Below are 18,526 nucleotides of genomic sequence, written 5' to 3'. Positions count from 1 at the left end.
GGACTAGGTTTCTCAGGTCACTGGTGTGCGCAGTTGGGACTCTGGAGGATACTGTTATCTTACTGGCAGTGGCTGAGTAAAATCCTCTGGGCAGCACTGAGGGAACATTAAATATCATTAAACGTCACATCAATCACATTTATGTTATGATTTCATCATTAAATCATAAATAAATTTGGCAGGCATAGATTCTTTTAAGCAACTTGGAATTATCGTTTTATTGACAGAAGAGTACGCTCTGGTAGTGGCATATCTGCTGTAAGTTCAGGATCTGTAGACCAAAGGTTACCAGAAGAACCAGCATTAGAAGAAGAACAGCAGCAACTGGAAAAGAAATTACCGGGTAAGCAAGCAAAAATAGACATGTATTGTGTGCTGTTATCAGGTTATATGCTGTGGAGTTATAAAAGCTTATTAAGAAATGTTTTATTTCCGGATGAGTTTGTGACCTGTCAGAGGCATAATCAAGACCCAAGACGTTGCTTGGTTCAGCTAATTCCTGACTGTTGTGTGATCCTTTGTGTTAGTGACAGTGGAGTTACAAACGACATTCAGGCTGCTTATCTTAGGCACTCTCAATAGAGGCAGCACTTTGCAGCCCTGTTACAGGACTGCCAAGAAAAGTTTGTACTGCCTCTGTTTTCTGACTTAAGTGGAGTGTAGTTTGGCTTATGTACTCTAAAAGATCACAGTGTACATACAGAGGCCTGTTTCTTTGCAGTCTGTATAACAGTATATTTTTTGTACAATCTTTGGCAGCTCTGCTTTTGGGAAAATAAAAGGAAAAAAAGGAAAAAAAAAGGGGGGGGGGAGAAAAACCCAAAAATGTAGAAAGCCTCCTAGATGCTAAATGTTAGGAAAAGTCTTACCGCTTCTGATGATCCCCTCACTCTTCTTTGTATTTTGTTTACTTTTGCTCTATTTTATTCTAAGATGACCAGAATGTCACACAATTGAAGATACAGCAACATGACAGATTTATATAGTGCCATAATAATGCTTTTCTGGTTTGTTCTGAGTTATTTTTCTAATTTTGTAATTGATTCCTAACACCGTATTGCCTCTTTGATCACAACTTAGATCTGAGCTGATGTTTTAGAGGACTTTCCATGGTAACGCCAACATCCATCCACAAATCTATTAACCATTTTAGAGCTCATGACTCTGTGTGTTTAGTTAGGATTATTTTCATTCCCCATATACACTACTCTATATTCATTAACATTTGAATTTCCATTGCTGCTTGATTGCCAGATCACTTGATTTTGTGAGATTCTTCTAAAGCTCTTCACAGTCAGGTTTTTATTTTAATACCATGACTTACCTGACATCATCTCCAGAAGCTGTCTTGTTACTTCTCAGTTTCTTATAGAGTGTTGTTGCACACTGAACAGCACAATTGCTTGTAGAGATCTTTGAAGGAAACTACCGAGAATCTTTCTGTCATTGTGAAAGCTGGTAGTTTATTTCACCCCTTAATTCTAATCTTTTAACTGTTTGTTAGTTTGCAGGGACCTCCTGTCCCTTTCCATGCCGGGTTAGTTCAGGGCATCTGCATGTGAGCAGTTGAGATACAACTCTCGTGTTTGGTTTATATTTTATCACTAACTGCTGCTGGCAGTCTGCTGGGTAGTTCCTGGCTGCAGCAAGATGAAGGGAGATAGCAGGGACTGCTGAAGCAGACCTCACTGAGGTCTCGCAATGAAATGTTTTGTCACAGGTGGGATATGACTCTCCTGTATTGGCTCTTTGAGGCCTAAGTCTTGTGTCTGTGGAATTAGAGGATTTTGGTATGCAGTGTGTAATGTCAGGAAGGTCAACCGCTGCCTTGGCTTAGTTTCTTTACTAGACTTTGAAATCATGCAAGTATTCTGCTGTTGACCTGATCTTTTTCAGCTTGCTTGTTGATACAATTGGGTCTATTAGACTTGAGAGGCAGCTCTTTCCTGCATTGGTTTTTCCATGGTATCATTTTTAGTCATGTATACTAACTAACTCTGTCTATTGTAGCCTCTGCTACTTTGCCTAGTGTGGGAGTCGACTGACTTGTCTGTAGCTTTCAGGATCATTATACTGTCTTTTCTTAAAGACTGGTGTTGTATTTGTCATCTTCTAATCTTACAGCACTAATGTTGATTAAAGGATGGATAGCACGGCACAGCTAGTAGTTCATGAATTTTGTATTTGAACTATGAATTAGCATTGTCTGGGTTTGGCAACCTGTTACTCTTAATTTTTTGGTTTCGTGTTTGTTTTGAAGCCGTTTCTGTTTTCAGTTAAAGAGGAATGAGAGTGTATAAGACTTCTACTGTATTTTAATATATAGATTTTCCATTGTAAAAATCACTTGTAATAGTGAATATCATCTTGCTTCTTCATTGGCTTTGCTAAATCTGGCTAGGTGTTGTGTGTTGTTTTTTTTTTATTTTGAGACATTTGAAAAAGTTCTTACTGTTGGCTTTCATAATCTTTTAGAAGCTTCCCCTTAAGCATAGTAACACAAGCCAATAGCTACTTACTTAACTTGCTAGAAGTGGTTCTCTTCTAATTCTGTACCTTGGATATGCTTTGTTTTGTTATCCCTGGTAGCTACTTTGATTTTGCTGAGTAACCTTACTAGCTTGTTGGGCAGACATCTTAGAACTTGGTGTTTCTTCTTAGTGGTAAGTGTTTTCTGAGTGGTATCTTGTTGTCCATGCTACTTGCAAATGTTTTCCCCTTCTACCTATTCCTTTTAACTGATTTTCTTGACACAAATCTTTTTTGTTCCTTTTTTTGTTTGTTTGTTTTTCCTTTTTGCTTGGTTCCCTGAATCAGTAGGGTTTATAATCACATTGTCTGTCTATCAGTCTGTCTCCTAATATTCTTTGAACCCACTGGCTAATTTTAAACAAACTTGACAGGCATCAAAGTAGTTAGGTTTTTTCAAGTTTTATGAAAATCGGTGATGGCGATAGGAAAGGGGGCCAAACTTAGAAAAAGACAAGAATTCAACTGGTTCAACACATGTTGAGCCAATGTATCAAACCAGTTAGTGCGTGCAGACTTTGAAGTAAATACCTGCTAGCTTTTGACTTGACTTTCATGCCAAAAATGTCCATGCTGGGCATACGGGGAGAGAAATATAGAATATAGGTATGAGAATGGGACATACAGGGTGTGAACAGAAACAGAAGGTGCTGTGGAAAGAATAATTTGGAGGTACTGTGAGGGGGAGGGGCCTAGGAATGTGGAACAGGGGAAGGACAATCCCTGATATTGCAGAGGAATGTCAGGGACCTCGTGCTGGAACTGAGGTCATGCTTTGAGGACAGTAGGTGGTGAGGATGTGAATTTGCAGGAATCCAGTCTTCGTGAGTTCAGCTGCTGAAGAACTTTAAGCAAACCATGTATTTTCCTGACAGTAATGAGTAATCTTATGAGAATATCAAGTTTAAATACATTCTGGTGATTTGCGTAATGGCTTTTTGGTAATATCATCAGCTGAATTCTATGCCTTGTAGTAATTGGTTGTAAGTACGTAAGTAAGGGTTGCTTCTTATACTGCTACTATTATCAAATGTATAGAGAAACTCCAGATCCTTTGTCCTTACAGAGGATTAGCTGGTGAATGATTTGTCTAAATTATACTCACTTGTTGAGCTTTGTGGAGAAACCTAGAAGCCTGAGGAATAGGAACTGAAATTCGCACCTTGTTTTCCAAAGGATATGGGTATAAGGGGAACCACAATATAAATATATAAATGCTAATGATAAAATCTAAAATTACCTGCAAAGCTGTATTATCAGTAGTTGAGAGCTGTATGTAGTACTGTTGGAAGGGTGTTTCACTTTCATTCAACATATATGGATTATTTTTTTTTTAAGTCAGTAGCAGAGTTTGTTTATTCTTTGCCTAATGTTTCCATGCATTAAAGTTACATTTGAAGATAAAAAACGGGAGAACTTTGAACGTGGCAATCTGGAACTTGAAAAACGGAGGCAGGCTCTCCTGGAACAGCAACGCAAAGAACAGGAGCGTCTAGCCCAGCTGGAACGGGCAGAGCAGGAAAGGAAAGAACGTGAACGGCAGGAGCAAGAACGTAAAAGACAACTGGAGCTAGAGAAACAGCTGGAAAAACAACGGGAATTGGAACGGCAGAGAGAAGAGGAAAGGAGGAAAGAAATAGAAAGAAGAGAGGTAACTAACTGGATGAAAGGGAGGTTGTTATGTCGCTGGCAGCTGTGTTTGATTAGAACAAATGTAGTGTGTACACTGAATATTTTGCTGTCATTTTTAGTAAGCAAACATTTAAAGAATGAACTTAAATTTCTGGGTTTTTGAAGATAAGGAAAGAATCAGCTATCTCTTTCTTTATTTTTCATATGAAATGAATGGATGAGTCATCTAGATCTGGGACAATGTGCTCCTAACCTCTGACTTCTTTAAAAATAATAATAATAATTATTTTCATCGATATAAAGAGATGCTCAGATGAATAAAGGAAGACTTGTGGGCGTTGGTGGTATTCATGATTTTCCTGTGATGAGTTAATCTGTTAAAGAAAACGCATACTGGTTAACTTAAAAAGCTGTTATTTTCTCACATTGGCAAACAATGATGCATCCAGTGCAGTAGCATTTTATTCTTTGCAGAGCTGCAGAGTGTCTAATATTGGAGTTCGGAAAGAGATTTGATGCTATCCTGGAGAGTTCTTGAAGTCTTAATATAAATCAGTTTGTTAAATCAGAAAAATGGATCTTGGGAAACAGATTAAAATGGAGTGATATTCTGTTTAGTCACCTGTCTGGTATACAATGAAACCACATTTCAGCAGTGCTTTCAAATGAGCATTTAAACAGTTGAGCAATTTGTGTGCTTAAACAGAGGCACATATTTAAACAACAGTTTAGCAGTGTGTTTATATTAATGTTTTAATTGGATATTAGAATATGAATATCAGCGCTTAGAATAATTTCTCAAAACAGATCTTTCATATTGCTTTATGTATTTGTTTTTTAAATGCTACAGGCTGCAAAACGGGAACTTGAGAGACAACGGCAACTTGAGTGGGAGCGTAATCGTCGGCAAGAACTACTAAATCAAAGAAACAAAGAACAAGAGGACATAGTTGTTCTGAAGGCAAAAAAGAAGACCTTAGAATTTGAGCTGGAAGCTCTAGTAAGTGAGCGTGTTTCTATAATTTCAGCTCTTAAATGTGGAATAAAAGTACTTTTTAGAACCTGCCTTGCATGACAAATCATTCTGGTAAAAAAGGGAGATATTTTTCTTTTTTTCCTAAAGAATGATAAAAAAAATCAGTTGGAGGGAAAGCTTCAGGATATCAGATGTCGGTTGTCTACCCAAAGACAAGAAATTGAAAGTACAAATAAATCTAGAGAACTGAGAATTGCAGAAATCACCCATTTGCAACAGCAGCTACAGGTGAGAAAACATTAAATTTTGTTCTTAACCTTGCATTTTGACCTCCTCAGCTGCATCAATATCCTAAGCAAACTTGCTACAATGTATAATGTGTTGTTCCTTGTACATGAGGAATTGTTGTAGATAATTTGTTGTTCTTTTAAATGAATGTTCTTCTGACATGTCTAGGATTTGCTTCCTATGCTTGAAGGTGTGTCTGATTATCACTTTATCGTCACAGAAGCCTGTTGTGGGGAGCAGTAAATAAATATTTTGGCTGAAGATGTTAAAGGGTTTGGGGGGATGAGGAGAATGAAATGTTACGGAATGTATATTTGTTTGCAACGATTGCTGTTTGTGTGGTGAAAGAGAATTTACTTCAGTTATGTGCCTTGTTGATGATGCTTTTTTTTTAATTATTAAAAAAAAAATGAACTTTCAAAATTGATGTTACCAGTTAAACCAGTTAGTTCCTGGTCTAACCCTGACATTCATCTTTCCTACTTCTCTATCTAAAATTCTCTGTTACATTAAAGGTTGAAATGAGTAGATGTCTGGTTTTTCTGAAAGAATATTCGTTGCAGTTTGTAAAGGTTTCTAGATGAGTTGTAGTATTTGTTTTAGGGATTTTTCTCTTTATTAAGTATTTTATATTGCTTGAAATTATTTCTTGGCTAGTATTGGAGGCTCTCAGTGCTTGTCTACCACTACAAATCTCACTGTTGTTTTATGAGGGCTTAGGTGTAAAAGAAAACATATCTTAAAACTTAATCCTCCTGTTCTGTTTGAACTTTCTAAGCATAATTAATGTAGTGCATTCATCTGAACAAAGCCAGAACTTGAAAGCATAGATTTTTTTGGTTTTGTATGAGTATTTTTGTGGCTTTTTTTTTTCTTCTTGCTTAAAACATCTTACATTTCTATTAAAGTTTTGTGTACACTGTTACACCTTTCACAAGACATCTTTCTTTTGGGAGCAGCTTGTTATAAAGAGTATAATTTAGGGATCATTCTTGCACTGAGTTTTGTCCACTTGATGCAAACAACGGCAAATAAGAAATGCTATTAAGTGATGCACAACTGCCATCATTAGGCTTGAAACCACTCTGTAATGAAATGCTCATGTGTTGCCAACTGAAAATGAGTTTTGTTAGGTTAACAGCAATAGCTGTGTCTTTGTGGTATTATCTTCTTTCAGATGATCATTGATCTCGACGACTAATATTTCAGTTAGTGTCTTTTGAGGGGTTTATCACATTTGTGATCCCAGAGAGAAGTGTCACTACTTAGTAGAAAAGGCCAAATTTTATCTGGAGAGAACCTAAAAGAGTGGATAGCTTTTTCCTGAAAAAGAGAGAGATGAGTTTCTCAAATATCCTGTGAATTTTACTATCTAATTTGTAGAGGAAAGGCTAAAGCATTAAGTAACTTTTTAAAAAAGGAGATTTTGATCCTCTAAACTCTCTAATAGATTAAAAAGTAAGTTATCTTTGAAGGACAATACATCTTCACTCGGCAATATTTTAGTTTAATACATCTGACACTTACTGTGGAAAGATGAGTTAATTCAAAGGAGTAATTATTCTTCAACGTCTTAATTAGTTTCAAGATGGAGTTTGATTAAACTTGTGTAACAATTAATCCTGGGTGATGAAAATTTGTGCTAGTTACATGAATCTCTGGTATCTGGTAGAGTGGTATTTCCAGGGATGTTTGGAAGGATCCTGCCTTCCAGACACCTGAACTATATGTGTTTGAATTATGTTTATACTGTCTGCAGGGCTTCTGCTAGTTACCTGCAGGGGTTATTTGCCTCTTTGATGAATGCTTTAGTTCCCAAGTAATTTGTCCTTCCTCTGAAGCGATGGAAGCAGTGTATGTGGCAGAGACTTAAGATGTATAGTGGTATCTCAGTTTCTCATATGCCCTCTTGCTCAGGGTGTAGTATCAGAAGAGAACTTTCCCTCATTAGATTGACAGGAAACTGGTTTTTGATTGCTTTGTTTGCCTTCTCCTGCTACATGGGTTGTTAATAAATTCTTGGAAATTTCTTGTTGCATGAAACTTTCATGTTAGTGATGCCATTAATTTCTTTTATCTGTTTCTTCAGTGCAACTGAAGGATGTGGAAGAGCATGTTGTGGATGCTCTTGGAGTAGGTGCTTATTACATAGTTGTCTGTGATTTCAGGGAACAGAACTTGACCCTCATGATCCCTTGGTGTTCTCTGTCCTTAAATACTCTGCAAACTATTCTGTGTAGTGAGACTGAGTAGTCTGGAGTTTAGAAGTATTCTGGCCTTTAAAATAAATGACTAAGGTTCGAATTACATTCCACCCTGAAATATGTCCTATGTTACTTTTGTGCTTGAAGAATGATAATTTTTCTGTAAACCCTGTTTCATTTTCATTTTCTGCTATTTGGCTTATCTAAATGGTTCTTGAATTGGAATGATACAATTTTTGATATCCTTGTGTCTTGAAAGGTGAGTTCATTTCCTCTTTCTCTTGAGGTTTATCCATCAATACATTGAGTCTACTAGATACCACCTTTCTTGGATTATACTACTTGAAAACTTCATTTCCATGATGCCTGTGTGCTATACTAATTTAACAATACTGTTTAAATTTTTCATCCCAATCTATGGCATGGGGCATGTAGGTGTTTGGGTGGGAGACTGTGATGAAAGGGAAATGAGCACAAAGGACAGTGTTTTGCATATAGTTTAAGAACATGCTAATAATGGTTGTTGAGAAGGAGGCAGGCTATATGGAATATATGGAATATGATATGGAAAATGCTACATTATATATTGCTGTTTCTAATTTGGTTCTAGGTAGGGAATAATAGTCCCATGACAGGAGTATCTGGCCTGCGTGATATCTTTGATGGGCTGAAAAAGACCTGCTGATGCTATAGGCACTGCAGCTGAACAGTGAGGGACACATGCAGTCCTGTTAGTCAAATACATAGTCTATCTTGATTTTGGTACTTTGTGAATTTATAAAGTCCTTGACTCTGCTGTGCTATGTAAGTATGTTTTTTGGAACATAAAGAGATTACAGTGATCTGCAGTCGTTGCATAATCATAAGATCAGAGCTGTACACTGCTGAGGCCTGATCAAAGACTGCCATGAGTAAAGTGGGACAACTATGAAATCGTGTCAGTACGGTCAGCCTTGTGTTCTTGTGACAAAAACTAAAAACTTTTTGTGGGACTCTTTCTGGTATTAAGCTATTAGGTGACATTTATTCTTAGGATTGTTTTGTATCATTTGCAATCCTTCATGACAAATTGAAATTGTCAGGTGGTTGATTCCTCAAAAGCCTGAAGTTCAAGTCAACTGCTGAAATAAATTACTTAGTTTGTCTGAAAGATGGGATGTTGACACTGAAACGGTTTTTATAAAATAAGCTATTTCACATCATGCTTCTGTAATATGTTTTGACATCTTGAAGTTGGAGGTCAAGGCTTCTGAAAGGTGCATGAAGTAGCACTTCATCTTCCAGAAAGAACTAGGATTGTATATAATATATATATGATCCACCGAAGAAAGAATTTCTCATCTGCAGGGTCTCCTGTAATGTATCAGTATACAATCTTATGTTTGTGTGCTGAAATTGAGAGAGATCATAATCCTGTTTCAAGAGTGCTAAATCGAGATCTAGGACTCAAGTGTTCTTATCTAACAGAGCTTGTGTTGCATAGCTTTTGGCCATAATATATTCCTTTAAAGTGAAAGCCTGTATTTTCTCCTCTTTAAATAAACTGTAACTATTTGCCTTTCTATTCCTGATCAAAGGTAATATTAATTTACTATAATGAGAATTAAATGGTTAGTAAGTTCTTGTTTTAACAAGTGAAATCTATCCTTATCTTTTTGCCCTGAATTTCAAATAATTCCAAACCAAGTTGTGTATTCAATGAGAATCAATCTTCAAGTAATATGCCTGAATTTGATAGGCTCACCTTTTTATACTGGCAGAGAACTATGTCTGAGAGGTAGTACCAAACAGGCAGTGGTTGAATAATAGCAATAATATATAATTTAGTGAAAGAAAAAGTAGAGTCATTTCAGAAGAAATGAAAATGAGAGGTCTTATGGCTAAGATCATCCTTCACTTAGCTTTTTGTCTGTTTCTCTTCTTGTTTTCTCTCTCCTCCTTGTCCTCTATTCAGGAATCTCAGCAGATGCTTGGAAGGTTGATTCCAGAAAAGCAATTGCTCAATGACCAGTTAAAGCAAGTTCAACAGAACAGTTTGCACAGTAAGTATATTTTTGTACATGTCAAAGTTGTGTAGGACATGATGCTGCATTGCACAGTGTACTCAATAATTTTGGTTTTTTGTGTTGCAAGATGCATGTTGAAAAATGTTGCTTTCTATGACCTAAAATTCTGTGTGTAAGAAAATACTTTCTTGACAATATGTTTAAAACCAGGAGATTCTCTTCTTACCATCAAAAGAGCTTTAGAAGCCAAGGAACTAGCACGTCAACAGCTTCGAGACCAGCTAGATGAAGTAGAAAAAGAAACCAGATCTAAACTTCAGGAAATTGATATTTTCAATAATCAACTGAAGGTAATCCTAGACTTTTTAGCTCTTTCTTTTAAATGTTCAGTTAATTATTTTCTAACTTGACTATGGAAAAAAACAGTGAACTAGAATGATTGATTTGGAATGTCAGTTTTAGGAACATTGTCTCTTTTTTTTTTTTTTTTTTTTAAAAAAAAAAAAAAGAAAATACTACTTAGCGTCCAAACTCAGAGTTCGAATCAACTTAATCTGCAGCACCTATTTCAAAATAAATTTGAGCTCTGACTCCAGATCCGTGGTTGCAAATACGAAATTGCCAGTTTCTGCCCTTTTGCATCAAAGAAGTGCAGGACTGTAGTAGGTCAGCAAATCTGCTGGAATCAGTACTTCAAATTGAGATCTTTAATAGAGAGACTTGATTTTATACTGACACGGAGAATTGTTATCTGCTGTTCGTAAGTTCATACTTGTTCCTGAATGTAATTGTCTGTTGTTTGTGGTTTCATGCTTTATTGATCAGTCTTTTGTTAAAACTGTGTGATTTTTCTTTATTTCTGCACAAGAAAATTACAGAAATTGCAAAAATCAGTAGAGGAAGTGTTCTTCAAAGAGAAGCTGTAAATCAGTCTTTTAATAGTGTTTGTTTTTTCTTAAAATATTCTAGTGTTAAATTACTTTATCTGCAATTTTGACTGATGGTTTCACCTGAAGTGTGACTAGAAAAAATCTCAATCTCCTGCAAAGTATAATAAATTGTGCTACAAATGTTTAGAAAGAAAAGCACTGTGATACATGCATTAATGTTTCTGTAGTTGTTCTTAAATTAGATCAATTATGATTGCATCATATGCTTTAGGATGAAAGATGTGTTTGAAGTTAAACAATGAATAGCTTGTTTTAATATTAAAGTTGTTAATAATTATAGGAAAAATTAAAAGCTGTAGACTGTGCCACTACCTGTTTTAATGCCAATTCAAAGATGACTCTCCTGATCTTAGGCAGGAAGGCAGAAAGGGGAGAATCCTGCAGAGTTGTAAGAGACACAAGACAAACAAAATATTCACAATTTATTTCAAAAGAGAACAGAATAGATTACCTCACTTATTTTTTATATGCTTTTGGACACATCTTAATATGTTGTGCTTTTTGGTGATTCTTTTTTTTTTTTTCTTTTTAAGTGGAGTCCTTTTGAAGTGTTTTGCAGATAAATATGACCAAAGGGTATTAATTCTAAAATTAGTGTCAGCATTCAGTTTGATCATAAATGACCTAAACAGCTTATAAATGGACAGGGGGTTAAATAATCTTAGTACTGTGACAATAGGAAAAAATAAAACAAACAAACTTCAATGTTTCAAATACTGAAGGGCTTGACTCAACAAATAACAAGCTAATGATAATTAAAATTGAAAATGCGCATTAAACAAAGGCGTAGATTGGTCAGAATGTCTGCCATCTATCCAAGAATGCCTTGTCTAATTGTAAACTATTTTCCAGTTTAATGGGAAAATATATTTATTTGTTCAAATCTTAGTATTTAGAGTTATCACTTTAAATGCTGAAAATTAGTTCTGTAGACAGTTCTTTGGGAAGACTTCAGCTCTCTCTGGCTTGAGGATACTGTGTTCTTCATTTCATAATGCGTAGAAGCAATGCTTAATAGGAAGACCACATTCTGATGCTGTATGTTGCTATTTTTGCCTTGCTGCAGCTTTCTTTCCTTGCTTGGAAGAGATGTTGAAGAGATAAAAACAAGGCAGTGGGGCAGTCATAATATTGAAACTGAGAGGTGGGAGCTTAATTCAGAGAGCTGTATCTTTTGCCTTTTGTAGTTTCACTAGATGTGCAAGATGTATTTTTGGGGGCCTGGATGATTACTAGATCTACAAAAGGCATATATACCTTGTTGTGGACTCAGCATGGAATGGCTGTAGTACTCCCATTGCCAGAGAAACCTCTTCGAAGCTGCTGTATGTGCAGCAGTGATTTAATGGCTGTTGTTCTTGTGGAGAGAGCTCTCATAACAAGCACAAAGTTGGTGAAAGCTTTCCTGAGACTCATATTTTTATTAGGGTTTGTGTGAAGTAGAAGTTCTGTTCTCGAACCAATGCAGAACACACCCATCTCTTAGGTAATAATATTGCTCAAAACAAAGCAGTCTAGGAACTTGCGTAATTCTCAGATACTTTTAACTAAACAATCAAAAATCTGAGACAACATTTTAGGAACTGCTACTGGAAAGTTGATTGTTACATTTGGAATAGGTGGAAAATGGCTTATAAATAATTGCCAAATTACTAGCTTCCCCAAATAACAAAAGAACTTTTTAGTAACGGTGCATAAATACAGCAGGCTCATTTGGTGCTACAATACCTTGCAATTTGTATAATTATCAGTCGGCTGTATTACACTGGCATTTAAATGTAAAACCTTTTCAAATACTTAATCAAAAATTCTGCCACCTCTGAGCTCTAAATATAATAACGGCTGTTTGTTTTGTAAACTAAAGCAAAATATGTAACGATGGGAAATATGGAAAGGTTTATTTTAAAAATATAATTTTATTAAATAAATGAATTGAAAACCTCATTTTTTAATCAAGTCTGTTTCTAAATTATCTTGTAGGTTAAAACTGATAGACTTCTTTTATGATTTACTTTGTGCTTCAGTATACTAACTGAGATGCACATTTGATGAGGTGGCTGTTAGGATGGCAGCACCATAATTGACACTGTCTTGCACAGCTTTTGTTCTCTGACAAGTGACGAAGTGGCACTGGTGCTTGCCTTCTCCTCTGTAATAGAACTAGCTTCGGGATGAGTAGCAGAATGTTGTGGTACCATTTGTCAACTCCCAGGAAAAAAAAGCATATCTAAATACTATATAGGTATATACAATCTTACAGCATTTTGCGCTTATTTGCTGCAGAGAGAGGGAGTAATACATGTCTTTACTTAGTCAAAATGCTTAATTTACTAGAAAACAGAACCAAAATTGTAAACATGTAAGCTACTGCTCTCTGAGTACAAGGTATATGCGAAACTAGTTTTAATGAAACGCTGAAGAGACAGTGAAGTTGACAGCAACATTAAATCACAACCTTTTGCCATCGTTGAAATTTGGTCCTTACTGGCTATGAATATTGGTTGTGTTATCTCCTATGTGAATATATCCTTACATTTTACAAAACTCTATTTCTGATTCATTTTCTTGAAATAGGCTACACTTGATCTGCTGATAGTGAATACAGAAACGTGCCACAGTAGATCAAGATAAAATGAAAAATTTAACTGTCATCTAGTGTGCCTTTTCATTGATGAGACCATAAAATTTACCTAATGTTCCAATATATTTTAGGTTATGGGTCTGCATGTTAACACCGTAGCAGTATACAGTGGATTGCACTGCATTTGCCTCTGTGTTATAGTTTTTATGTCCTGCAGTAAGTGAATACTTAAAACAAGTGTGAAATTGCCTCATCTTTGCTTCATGCCTTAATAGAATATATGAGTGACTGGAGAGATAAATGAAACATTTTTTTCCACTGGATCTTTTGTCATCCCTCCAAAACAAATGATTTCAATTTCTTCTGATTAGTCCTTTGGAGCTCAAATACTTCAGTTACTTTTGTGTCATGTTAACGTCTCAAGAGTTGGAAATGTTTGTAGAATTTGGTTCCTTTTGAAAAACTTTCTGGAGTGTAAAATGTTATTAATATTCCAAAATAGATAGTTTCAAGTATCTTTATTGAATATCTTTAGGTAGAACCCACATAGTTTCATGAAACTGTTAGTACTTGTTTGGCAGAGAAATAGGTACCTTAGCCTGCAGCTGGTCAGATATCCTTTTAAATCAGATTTCAGGCATTTTGTCAGAGAAGATAATAGTCTTGTGGATTGTGCTATATTTGGCTATAGTGTAAGCGACTGAGTTTGTAACAAGGTTGAAAGTTTGGCCACTTTTTTGTGTCCTGAATTGTGGTTGAAGCCTAGAAATGCAGTAACTAGGCACTTGTTTATTTGCTATACTTTATAAAATAATTCTTGTAGACTAGAAGGCTTTATATTAGGTTTCCTTTTTGTATACGTATAGTCCTACTATAATTTACCTTTACAAATTCTTTCTACATTCAGTGTGAATTTATATTTAAATTTCACAATGGTCAGTCATTACACATGTCAAATAAAGCAATTAGAATAATTCTTAATGTGATTCTTGTCTCTGAGGACCAAATAATAATTTTGTATACATAGAAGAATCAAGTATTTAGAGCTTATCTGTGTTATTGCACAGGAGAAGACAACTAAATTAGTGTTTCCAAAATATGTTAGTCTTGCTGAGAAGCTACTCTCAGTGCCTGGAAAAAGTGGTGAACAAGTAGAATCAAATTCTTAAAAATGTTTTACATTTTGTGTCGTGTTCCAGTTGTTGTCAGTCCCTGTCTAGTCAGTGTGCACTGGACAAGTCTTGCATATGAATGCCTGTTTACATTTGAGCATTTCTTTCTTCCAGTCAGTGGCAATGGAAGATGCAATGCTGCAGTGCCTGGCAGTTCTCCTGGGCTGCGTCAACTACTTAGACTCCTTTCTAAAGGTCTCCATGCCATACTCAGGCAGTACACAACTGTCTCAATCTGAGTGGTGAACCTCCTCCAGTTATGTGCTTCACTTTACCATAAACAGATGAGTGTGCAGTGTTTAACTAAGTTAGTATTTAATAAGAGGTCCTAGCACTAAAACATAGCCAAAGAGAAGAGTTTATAATTTGATTCTTTATCTAATCCTTACTGCCTAGATGAGGAGTGTGCCTTGAATTGCAACCTGGGCAAGGTACTAGTTAGTTATTTTTGTCTTTTGCTTATCTGAAACGTCAAAATTTGAAGTTAATTGCCTATTTTGGTCACGGTGTTCAGAATTTTTAAAAAGAAAACACTTTTATGTTAAGTATTCCTACACAGCACTGTAATTTGTGATTCCAGGTATGAGAGAGATGGTGATACATTCCTTTTGTCAAATCCCCCATATCTATAATATGGGGTGAAAGGAGGAGCTGTCTCTGTCAAGGACAAAGCAGGCGCTTTGGGAGCTGGGGAATGGGGTAGAAGAGTATTGCTGTGGGAAAGCCTCAGTGAGCACAGAACTGTAGGGTTCTTTCCACAGGGATCAAATGCTCTGGTTTGTCTCAAGGGGAGAAGATTTGATGGAAACCTTGAATTGTAATCCCTGAGGTATCCTAAGTTCTAGTGTCTTTCTGTCAAGAGGCAAAATTTGGGTTTAAACAACTACACTTCTACAGTTAAGGTTTTCATAGCAGTATGACTTGTCTGTATATAGTGAATATTACTCTGATGTATGAAACTCATATTTTAATTCATATTCAATAGTATGTGGGTACCTGAATGTGGCTATTGTAACATCTCAAAATTATACTTGTTAGTCTGTTTGTGAATTAAGTGGAAAGGTGATAGTTTCTCTCTGCTTATAAGGTAAGACATGCTTTGTTCTGCACACCTGAAACAAGCAAAGCGTTGTTATGTCTTTGGAGTTACAATATACGATTTGTAAATGTACACCTTTTAAGTTGCTTGTGTCTGTAAAAGGTGAGTGTAGGACTGTGCTGGATATTCAGCTGGCAAATGTTTCATTCTGTTGACTGTTGAAGTGTTACTATAATTTTGTTCAACTGGTGTCCTGTAGCACTGTGGAAGGTGCTGATTCTTTCTCCCTCATCCTCCCACTGGTACTTGGCAGAGCAACAGAGCATCTGTCTGTTGCATGAGATACTGGTCATATCTTTATTTCCTCCTAGCTAATGCAAAGAAGGATATATATTGCATTTTTTTAATCTCCAAAAATATTCCTCCAGTGCTAGGAGTATAAACTTGGTTAGATTTTCTTAACTGTTACAGGTATGTCACACACAAATCTCGTCACACAACTCTGAACTAGCACATGGGCTTAGCTGGGAGAGAATAATGTGTTAAAATGTATATGGAAAACTTAATTATAAAAATGTCCCTTGAGATCCTAACTTAGCTGAGCTTATAGATAAAATGATAAAATAAGCAAACAAAATAATGTAATTATTTGGACTAGAGTTGGCAGCAGTGCTTAACAGCTCTTAATTAACATTTAATGATCCTGCTGTATGTACTCAGCATGAGAAACTGCTGCTGGCTTCAGGCAGATGTGGGGGCATGGCTCATAGCTACAACTTCCCCAGTTTTCTGTTTGACAGTAAAAGTGACATATATCAAAGTTTTGGAGATAAACTTACATATCTAAACTGTAATTAATAGATAAAGTTTGGACTAGCCTTACCGTTGGACATCTAGTGGAAGTAGATAATGTTTGATGTACAGATGTATTGCAAGTTTTAACTTGTTTTTATGTATTTGCGAATTCAGGAAGTTTTCTGAAGGGGGGGAATACCAGTATTCTGAATTAGAGGTAGATTCCTCTTGATACTGCAGCTATAGATGAACTGAATCACTCTTTCTAGTTTACAAATTTCTTGTTAAAAATGTAAACTAAGCTCAGATACTTGCATCTGGGTTGTCTCACTTAAAGGTTTTGAGATTTATTGGGGGTTTCTGTTTAGCTATGGTAGCCTTCATACGCTTCAAGAATTTTAGTTCCTCTTTCTTTGCCTAGTGATTGTTTCTATTTTACTGCTCAAACTCCAGAGTTTGGGATAAAGATGCAAAGGGGAAGAAAAAACAAGCCTGGAAAGGACTGTTGTCTAAATAGCTTAAAATTTAGCAAGTAACAACAGGTGTTGCCTTATTAGAAATGCGTAGCTATCACAGTGCTCTCTGTTCAATAGGAAGAGCAGTTCTCATCGCCTAGGACTGAGAATCTTGAGCTTCTTGATATGCAAAGTCAAGTGACAGGAGGGGACATGGATGTGAAGGAAAGCTAGAGCAAGCAGAACAACAAAAGGTTTCTAAATGGAAGCCTGTGCTGAAGCCTGACTAAATGTAAGATTCAGAAACCTGTGCTTTGGACAACAGGCTGTTTACCCAGAAAAGAGAAACAGCTTGTTAAAAGTCATGAATGCTAGTCAAGAGATTTGATACTCCACAGCAGTTGTATTTTAACCTTCAAGAGCTTTGTAGATACTTAGTTTTATGGTTTTCTGCAATCTACAAGAATTCATGATACAGTTGGCCAGGTGGAAAACTGCTTTCAACTGCACCATTTTCTACTCTATGTCCTTTCAGATGAATGCTTGTAAATCGCTCTACTGCTAATGTTCTTATGGTTGTATATTTGTCCTTTGCACTTGTACGTATTTTTTGATACAAATAAGGGTTCAGGTGATCATGTAGACAAGATGGGGACTGTGATTCCCTTAGACAAGTTAATTTGAAGCAAGGGTCAAGTCCTTTGTACCTCAAAGTATTAAAAGTCTAACATTAAAGAAGCTGAATTAATAACATATGCTTATTGAAAGTGACTGTTCACTCTAGTTAGCGAAATTCAGAAATTTGTGGTCTGGTCAGAGGTCACTTCCAGCTCCAGGTGCAGTTGACCAGCTGTGTGGTCACTGCAGTCTCCCATTACTTTTATTTTCTCATTTTACTTTATGGGCCAACTACTAAAAAAAAATTATGTTCAATATTGCTAAGGTATTTCTTTTTTAGTAGCCCTTTTCCATAGTCTAAAATAAGGCTGTGCATGAATGTTTATAACCATGGGCATTTAGAGTTTAAAAATTTTCACAAAGGCAATGTCCTGCCTGAATAATTCTGATGATTTTGCAAGAGCAGTTTATTTTACATTCTGTAAAATCCGTTGTAGATCCTGACTGACTACTAAGCTTGAATGTGACTGTGGAAAATGATGATGATCATAAAATATGGTATTGCCCAAATTATCCCCGTATTTCAGTGAGTTTCATGGCCTTAGCAGAGTTCAATTAAAACTTGTATAAGAACTGATTATCTCTTTAATGATATTGAATTCAGTTTTCTTTGAATTTAAAATTGAGGATCATTAATGAAATGAGACTGAGAGGTAGGACACATGGTTCATCTTAACTTTTTTTTTAAACTTTCATCCATGTATCAGAAGTGTTTTTAATACCTCGCAAAGGTCATGTGCTACTACTCTTCAGCATGTAGTTATTTTGACGTCTTAAAATTTGATGATGCACAGTGTGCAGTCATTCAGCACTAATGCATGCGTTACTTTCACTAAAATTTTCAGACACAGTGCGAGTCTGGAAATAAGCAAGTATTAACTTTCTACTTTTATGAAACTATAGCTAAGAAGTCCCCCACAACATCCTTCTCTCTAAATTGGAGAGCCATGGGTTTGATGGGTGGACCATTCGGTGGATAAGGAATTGGTTGGATGGTCGCAGCCAAAGGGTAGTGGTCAACGGCTCAATGTCCAGTTGGAGACCAGTGACGAGTGGAGTCCCTCAGGGGTCCGTACTGGGACCGGTGCTGTTCAATATATTTATCAATGACACGGACAGCGACATTGAGTGTACCCTCAGCAAGTCTGCAGATGACACCAAGCTGAGTGGTACGGTCGAGACACCAGAAGGACGGGATGCCATCCAGAGGGACCTGGAAAA

General features: G+C 36.2%; 1 protein-coding gene across 5 annotated transcripts in view; it reads left to right on the top strand.

Annotated features, from left to right (window-relative positions):
* ITSN1 (intersectin 1) overlaps positions 1–18,526 on the top strand; it is a 141,444-nt gene that overhangs the window by 56,051 nt on the left and 66,867 nt on the right. For all 5 annotated transcript variants that reach the window (XM_075432445.1, XM_075432466.1, XM_075432459.1 and 2 more), the window contains 6 exons: positions 228–343; positions 3,918–4,180; positions 5,012–5,161; positions 5,285–5,425; positions 9,584–9,671; positions 9,846–9,985. In XM_075432445.1, the coding sequence (XP_075288560.1) occupies positions 228–343; positions 3,918–4,180; positions 5,012–5,161; positions 5,285–5,425; positions 9,584–9,671; positions 9,846–9,985 (898 nt within the window). The remainder of the gene's footprint in view (positions 1–227; positions 344–3,917; positions 4,181–5,011; positions 5,162–5,284; positions 5,426–9,583; positions 9,672–9,845; positions 9,986–18,526) is intronic.

This window comes from Opisthocomus hoazin, chromosome 1 (assembly GCF_030867145.1).
Source record: "Opisthocomus hoazin isolate bOpiHoa1 chromosome 1, bOpiHoa1.hap1, whole genome shotgun sequence".
In the NCBI taxonomy this organism is placed as follows: domain Eukaryota; kingdom Metazoa; phylum Chordata; class Aves; order Opisthocomiformes; family Opisthocomidae; genus Opisthocomus; species Opisthocomus hoazin.
The sequence above is the reverse complement of the archived record's forward strand: the minus strand, read 5'-3'. Positions and strand labels throughout refer to the sequence as shown.